General features: G+C 40.6%; 2 protein-coding genes across 4 annotated transcripts in view; one reads left to right on the top strand and one right to left on the bottom strand.

Annotated features, from left to right (window-relative positions):
- The window catches only part of slc9a2 (solute carrier family 9 member 2), a 12,734-nt gene extending 9,743 nt beyond the window's left edge, over window positions 1-2,991 (bottom strand). The window contains exons 1-4 of the mRNA XM_034886264.1: window positions 2,448-2,991; window positions 2,099-2,313; window positions 1,758-2,006; window positions 1-48 (exon numbers count right to left, since the gene is read on the bottom strand). The exon at window positions 1-48 is cut by the window's left edge and continues 203 nt beyond it. Of these exons, the coding sequence (XP_034742155.1) occupies window positions 1-48; window positions 1,758-2,006; window positions 2,099-2,313; window positions 2,448-2,715 (780 nt within the window). The 5' untranslated portion in view covers window positions 2,716-2,991. The remainder of the gene's footprint in view (window positions 49-1,757; window positions 2,007-2,098; window positions 2,314-2,447) is intronic.
- Window positions 2,992-4,776: 1,785 nt separating this feature from the next.
- inpp4aa (inositol polyphosphate-4-phosphatase type I Aa) overlaps window positions 4,777-7,868 on the top strand; it is a 19,037-nt gene continuing 15,945 nt past the window's right edge. For 2 of the 3 annotated variants that reach the window (XM_034886263.1, XM_034886261.1), the window contains exon 1: window positions 4,777-4,924. The gene's annotated coding sequence lies outside the window, so the exon portion shown is untranslated. The remainder of the gene's footprint in view (window positions 4,925-7,868) is intronic. The other variant, XM_034886262.1, reaches the window with a different exon arrangement.

Here is a 7,868-nt window from a genome sequence, read left to right as displayed (position 1 = left end):
CTCCACCTCTGGCATCAATGCCACAAAGTTGAACAAGTTGTACATCACCTGTAAACATGCACATATACATGCTAAAACACTCATGCAGCCAAACATCACTGTGAGAAGACGAGGGCTGTGGCCTCTAATGACACAGTTACAGATGACGGTGATTTATTGAAATATTTACTCTGCACTGTTTGCAATTTGATAATCTCATTTCACCATGTGTGCTTAATGACTCATGGAAAAAGAGAATTCGCCAGAACAACTGACTTTTGTTCTTTTTCCTCGTATTCCACTGATACTTCTAACAACTCACTGCTGTTTTTATGACAACGGCACTGTTTTACATCTTCTGTCTGACTGCCCACGACTATCAAGATTTTTAGAAAAAGCTAATAATTTGTAGATATTGAAAATTATGTGAAACCTGAGGCAAAGGCAAGATACCATAGAGCCCTTTCAAGGTTTCCTTTAAGTTGGTCAGAGACTATCTGGGTCACAGTTTAACTGGCAGGGAACATTTTAGGATCTTATTTGGATCAAGGAAGGGGTTTACTACTAGTACTGACTAGTAGCGATTGGCTGAAAAAAATTCCCAGCAGCAAACAGTGTTGATAAAGTCCTTAATGAGTAAAACTACTTAGCAAATGGCTCATTTAAAGAATACATCTGGTCGTGATATTCTATTTTTTTGTCAACAAATCCCATGAGAAGACCAAAACCAAAGTCTCACAATGCTTTTCAAATTCCCTTAACAAACCATTGAAAAATCAGAGACAAGCCAAACAGGAACCTTTTTTTTAAGATTATTTTTGGGGCTTTTCCCTTTATTACAGTTGATAGGTATGAAAGGGGGAGAGAGAGAGATAGAGATGTGTGTGATAACACACAGCAAAGGGCCACAGGTCAATTTGAAACCTGGGCCGTTGCAGGACTCAACTGTCTCAACTGTTACTTTCAACCTAACTATTGACTGCAGTTCTCACCACAAGTATTTCTAATTTTGGCAAATATTACATATTGTTTGATGGGTGCAATTCTGCAACAAAAGGTTCTCTATCCTGACCATGCCATGGCTTTCCCAGTATCCTGGGTAATTGTTTGTCCTCCCTTTCTGTATCACTACTGTGAACTAAACAAAAGGGTTGCAATATCAAAGCTAAGAACACGTGTCAGTTAAGAACACTTGGCTCAGTTGGTGGAGCAGGCTCACATACTGTCCACAGCTATGTTCAGAATAATAGTGTGTTTAAAAAACTGAATAATGCTCAAAATCCTAAGAAAAGCTTTTAATTCTATAATATCAATGCATTGGGAACACTGCACATTCACTAATGTTTTCATAATTTTGCTTTGGCCAGTCAATGTGTCCTTTGGAAAATGTCAACCTGTTCAGTACATGTCCTTTATCAACAATGTGACTTTGCAGGGGCTTCTAGCTGATAGTTTTACTACACATAGCCTTCTTCTGATTGTAACAGTACTCTCAGGTAGTCAAGTCTTCTTTGATTTTCCTGGAGCTGATCAATGGTTGAGACTTTGCCATTTTGGCTATTCTTTGATCCATTCGATTGGTAATTGACCGTTTTTCCCATGTGGTTCAGGTTTTGGATGCCATTTCAAGGCATTTGAAACCATTTTGGCTAAGCAGCCTATAATTTTCTGCACTTTATATGTTTTTGACGCTCAAATCAACTTTTTAATCAAAGTCTGCTGTTCAAAAAGTGTCAAAAAGTCAAACACTTTCACAGCTTCTGCCTCTGCCCACTCACCACAGTGACAGCATCATTGAAGAGGCATTCTCCAAACACCACGATGTAGAGCTGCTCGTTCACAGACGTGTCCTCAAACACGCTCAGCACGGCCACAGGGTCCACGGCCGAGATGATGGTGGCAAACAGCAGGTTCTCCTGCAGGTTGATATCCTGCAAACCAAACGCCTCAATCTGGCATATGGCAAACAGAGAGATGCCAATGCCGATACTGTTCCACAGAGTCCCCACCACTGCGAACCACAACACCTGAAAACACAAAACAGAAACTGTCACACTGTCTTTATGTGAGAACAAGACGTTGAATCTGTTTTAGGAAACCGTGGCTGATATTAACAGACCGTGCCGATGTTCTCAAAGAAAGGCCTGGTTGGCATGAAGTAGCCCGAGTCAAGGACAATAGGCGGCAGCATGTAGAGGAAGAAGACATTTCTGGAGAGCACAGCAGGGGGCTCCTCATGGACAGAGTACATGATGCCACCCACTATCAGACCAATGCTGATCAGAAGGCATGACTCTGGTACCCAGATTGTTATCTTGTGGTACACATGGAAACCTGAGAAAAGACATGTAGGCTAACTTTAGTTCTATGAAAATGTTACACAGGTTACTGATAAAATAATAAGGTAGCTAGATTTGAGCTCAGTGTCAATAAAACCACCACCTTCAGCATATGTTACTATTACTCACCAATCTTTGCGAATGAAGCCAGCAATACCCAAAGAGTAATCTCAAATGGTAACTGTATTCTTTCGTAATTCATAGTAAACACTGGCATTTTTTCCTGTGCCGCGTCTGTGAAGGCCTGGGGGGCATTTTCGGGGTTAACCGGGGGCAAAATCGTGACAATTCCGCGGGTTTGTATGGTTGGCATATCCCCTCTAGAATCGTGCAGAAGACTTGAAAAGGTGAAAATAATGAGTAAAACTCTAGTTCGCCTTGTAATGCTTGAATCCATTGTGCACAAAAACCCACAGCTTTCCTACACAGTTCCAGATCGATGTAAATACCAATCACTCCATCCAACTTCAGAGCCAAAAAGCAGTTGAGGTGAGAGAAAACTCAGCTTCGCAACAAAAAAAAATAATTATATCATTAATTTTCCCGCCTGTTCATACTCCATCTGCAACAGTTAATCCTTAATGAACTTGTCTCACCACAGTTGTGGTCCGGATGACAGAGTCTACTTACAATTGCAGGATAACACACCTGCGTTTACCTGCAGCGCGTCCACGATTTCCGATACAGGCCGGGCGCGGCCCCGAGCCCTGGAGCACTGCTACGATTGGGTGTCACCTGATGCAGATAAAAAAGGGTGGGGCGCGGTGTTTCTGTGGAACATTCAGGGACCACTCTTGAGTTTCGGTTGACACACCGTTTCCGTTAAAACCTGGCCGAACAACGTGGCCTTTCAAGAGAAAAGAAATCATCAAGGACTCTACACACCTTTGGCCCAGTTTGTTCTCTCTGCTGCCCTCAGGCAGGCGGCATCGCAGCCTGAGGAAGACTGCAAACAGACTGTTGAATAGCACCACACTGTGAACTGAGATAAGGTGGGATGTACAGTATTTGTGCATGTGATGTGTGTATATGTAAAGGAATGTGTGGGATATGCGTCTATATAGGCTACATGTGTATTTCTTCATCGCTCATATTTTTTTATATACTGGCTATCTTATTTACATATTGTATTTTTACATTAGTTATAACTGCATTTTTTGTGGGTTTCTATGTCCTTTTTTATGGTGGTCCAATGCAACGCAATTTCGTTCTACACTGCACTTCCCAACGTGTTTTTTTGAATGACAATAAAAAAAATCTTGAATCTTGAATTTATCTAAGAGTGGTTTATGTATCACAGTCTGCAGAGGTTAATTGGTAGGCTATAGTGTGGCCATTTCAATATGTAAATAAATGAAAACATACCATATTTCTTGACTTACATTACGTTTACCTTTGTATTATGTTTACCTCTAACATTCAACACCGATCACAACACATTTAAACAGTCAATTCTGCAGCATCATTCGCCCATTAGTCGGATTCTCTTCTCAGCATTAAAGCCCATTTCCACTATAAAGGAAACATGTAATTTTAAGTTTCATTTAATGTCAATGACAACATTTTCCCATAATAGTAAAGTTTCCCATCATGTAGGTAGTTACAGTTTTTAACTTAGTATCTCATTCTGTTTCAGAATTTAAAAAAAAGGGTTTTATTGCTACAATAAGTACACTTATGCGGAATTTGTCTTAGTGAAAGGTGCATACATAAACACACAAACAACAAATATGAAAATAAAATAAACAAACAATACAGAAAAACAAACACATACATATAAAGCAATTGTTGCATAGTAAAAAAGCTGAATGGCTATCGGTAGTTTTTATCTATCATTCCAACTTTTCAATAATAAGATTCATTTTTAAAAACAATTTAGTGGATTTATTTATTGGTTTTGAAATCATTTTAAAAGTCTGAATAGTAACTTGGTAATTTTTCATTTTCACTTACAGTTTTTTAAAATTATTTCCTACTTTTACACACAATAATTTAGAATTGTATCATAATTTTAACGTATTACCTCAAAATTATGATTTAGTATCTCTATGAATAATGATTCAGTGAATGTACTGCTAAGGGGAGGGGGAGCTGAATCTCCTGTCTAGTTTTTTAAAAAAGCAAGTCCTATTTTCTTTTCTCCCTTTGACTTACAATAAAAACTGCAATAGTCAAAATGACATTTATATGCCAGACAACAACATGTTGAAAATCAAAAAATGAGAAAGCCAAAAGAATTGATACTTACAGAGAGTGTGTATTACATTTAACATGCCTAACTTGTGTTCCCATTAGTATTCATAATCAGGTTATTTTGCGCAATGTACGAATACCCACGCCTCATCCATCTACGTACAGTCCTCCACCCACCTGCAGCCATGCTGTGTTGCGCTTGTGAGGTTATTTCTGGTGGTACTATAGACTATTCGGTACAGTCGCCCCCATGCCGACAGCGCCCCCCAGTGGAGAGAGGATAACATGCATGCAGCGGAGGTATTACGTCTCGATGTGTCAGAGGGAGTCAGGGCGTCTTGACTGCAGACATCGTCGAGAAGCAACCAGGATGCGCATCTATAGGAAAGGAAACCTTCGTATTTCTCTAAACGGTATGATATATTTATCATTGCTTGTGTTTCTCATTTGACATCTGAACATGTATCGGTTCATTGAGGGCGTTTGTTCACACAGATAGATGCTGTCGTAAGGAGAGAACAGCTCCTCCCAGCAGAATCAGAAGAAGACATGTTAACAGCCATAGCAATATCTGAAATGTCGATTCATCTGTTTTTATTCCTTAACGTTGCGTGTCTTTAATTGTTCTGAACGTCCTGCACCACCATGCAGCAGCCTCACTGAAGGAGCATCAGCAGATATCATGACGCAATAGTTGTTATTGTCCCAGTGTCAGTGAATGATATGTATCCACACTTGACTTGATAATGACAATATTATTGGCCAATTGCTGCCATAATAGATTTCAATTGGACAGCTCTGACCTCTTGTGTGTTCATTTCCACGCACCCAGTCTGGTAAACAGAGAGGATGACACCCTGTTTTATAGGTTTACAGAAGGCCAGGATGGCGTTGATGTAGGATTGGCGAATAATATTACGCTTAGTTTTCTTTTATACTTGCTACATCTAAACCCGGATACGTTGCTTATGAAGCAGTGTCACGCATGGTACATTACTAGGGCCCCAGATGCTCCCAACAGAGCAGAACGGATTAGACGTCATCTGTTTAATCATAATTTTGTTTTTTATTTTCGTAACAGTAAGGGAACTAAATGACTCTTCCTGTGGCTCACCTCTAACTGTTTCCTCTGGTTCTGTCTCTTGCATCTGTGTCTGCTTGGCGTACCTGTTTCTTGTGGAGATTTTGTTAAACCTAAATGAACCCCCCCTGATACCTAAAGACACACATACAGTGTCACTGTAACTGTGCGTGTGGTCCTGTAGCATCATATACAAGAGTTCATCACCATCATCGTCATCGTCATCATCATCGTCATCAATGGCTTCTTTCTCATGCTCAGCTGTCTGGGTAACAAGAGCTTCTTTATGCGTAAAGTTAATTCCTCTTCATGTTCGTGTGTGTGTGTGTGTGTATGCGCGCGCATGTGTGGGTACGTGCGTGTAAGCTGTTTCTCTTTAATCAATCGGATCCAAAAACAATTTATAGATGTGTGGACAGAGTCAGCTTTCCATGTGTCCATGGTTACGCCAGACATTTCTGCATCAAGTAATTGAAATTGAGAGGGACACTGCCTTTTCAGGGGGACACAGGAAAGGGAGATGGCTGGGGCACAAAAAGACGAGGGAAGGGATTATGTCAGAGCAGAAGAAGGGGAGAGATTTAGGGGATGAGGGGAGGTGAGGAAGAGGACGTCTGTAAGAGAGAGACACTGCAGTGCAGCCGGTGCTGACAGCATCTGCAGGGGGCCAGCTGTGGGCCGACTGCCTCACTAACTGGCTCATTTTTGTCTCCACGCCGGCCCAGATGACTCTCTACCACCACGAGTACCACCTGCATCTTCTCTATTCTCTTTCCTTCTACCACTTCATTAGATTTCTTGCTGCATGGCTACCATTTTATTATATCATTGTAAATCAAATATCTTTGAGTTTTGGACTGCAAAAACCCAAACATTTTGAAGATGTCACTTTGGGATAGTCATTGCACATTGCACACACAACATGGCAAAGAGCGTCTTCAAATGTTGAAAATCCAAACAAATTTAGTTCATAATTATATGAAAACAAAGAAAAACATTTGAGAAGCTGGAACCAGTGAAGGTTTGCCATTTTTCAGTCAGCAAATTGTCACCAATTCCGTCACCAAAAGGGTTGCTAATCTTTTTTGATCTTTTTTTTTTTAAGAGCTGTATTAAAGTTCTTACAACATACAGGTTATAAATAGTAGGCATACATTATTAGAGAGCAAGAATAACAGCAAACAATTAACAATTATGAGATGCATCAGTGCCAAAAGGGCCTAGTAAAATGCATGTAGGAAAGTGCATGTCGTAAAGTGCATATGCTAAAGTGCATAGAGGGCGAATCATCACAAGTTCAGAATGTCCCAAGGAAGGAGTTGTTTTTTGTTCAGAGTTCAGTTTAATGACGTTTCAGCACCACTCGCAGGCCTTTTTTGTCTCCTTTCAAGCAGAATGCATGTAGCTGACTGTCAGACAGATGTGATGATGATGATGATGATGGTGATGATGATGATGATCCGTGGCTACCCGTGGCTTTCCATTAGATCTGCTGTGGGTTTCCTAGAGAGCTTCTCACGGTGCCCCAGGCAGTGGAGATTACAGCATTTTAAAAGACAGCTCCCATTGATTCTAACTCCCACACAGCCTAATGAGGCAGAGCTTCCACGCTACAATTGTCATCTGTTTTAGTCTCACATGAAGGTGCCAAAACAGAGATTAAACTGGCAAAGAGCATCATGAGCACACTCTGCATTTAGTGTATGTGACTATGCAGATGTCTTTGAATGTGTGTGTGTGTGTGGTATGTGTCACTGGGGGATTTCATCATTTGTGCGAGGTGTGTGACGTCAAAAAAAGATTCAGGTGTAAAAATAGACCACCGATGGTTGAAGCCTAGGCATGAACGCACATTTGTTCTACTTTCACTGTAGTGTCAAATAAACAGAAACACACACACAAGTCAGACAAACACTCAGTACCAGATACACCCAGGTTTACCAGGTCTGTGGGTAATGCACATGAGGGTTGAGAAGGAGAGACATTTATTCTAGCTGATTACTCTGCGCACAGGCAAGTTCGTGTCAAGTTATTTGTGTGGCCACACACGCACACAAGCACTAAAATGGAATTGTTAACTCAGTCTGAAACGCCACATGAAATGTAAATATTTACCTCTAAGGGCAATTTGAAGCACCCTTCCCCCTGAGGTTACTTAACAGACCACTTGCTGCACAGTATTTCTTTCCATTTTTCTGTTTTCTACACTCTAAAAACTAATTCAGGGGACCTTTAGTCATTACTTAAATATATACATTGTTGTGAAATAAAAAATC

Source organism: Etheostoma cragini, chromosome 11, assembly GCF_013103735.1.
Source record: "Etheostoma cragini isolate CJK2018 chromosome 11, CSU_Ecrag_1.0, whole genome shotgun sequence".
Lineage (NCBI taxonomy): Eukaryota > Metazoa > Chordata > Actinopteri > Perciformes > Percidae > Etheostoma > Etheostoma cragini.
This window is presented reverse-complemented; position numbering and strand designations above follow the sequence as displayed.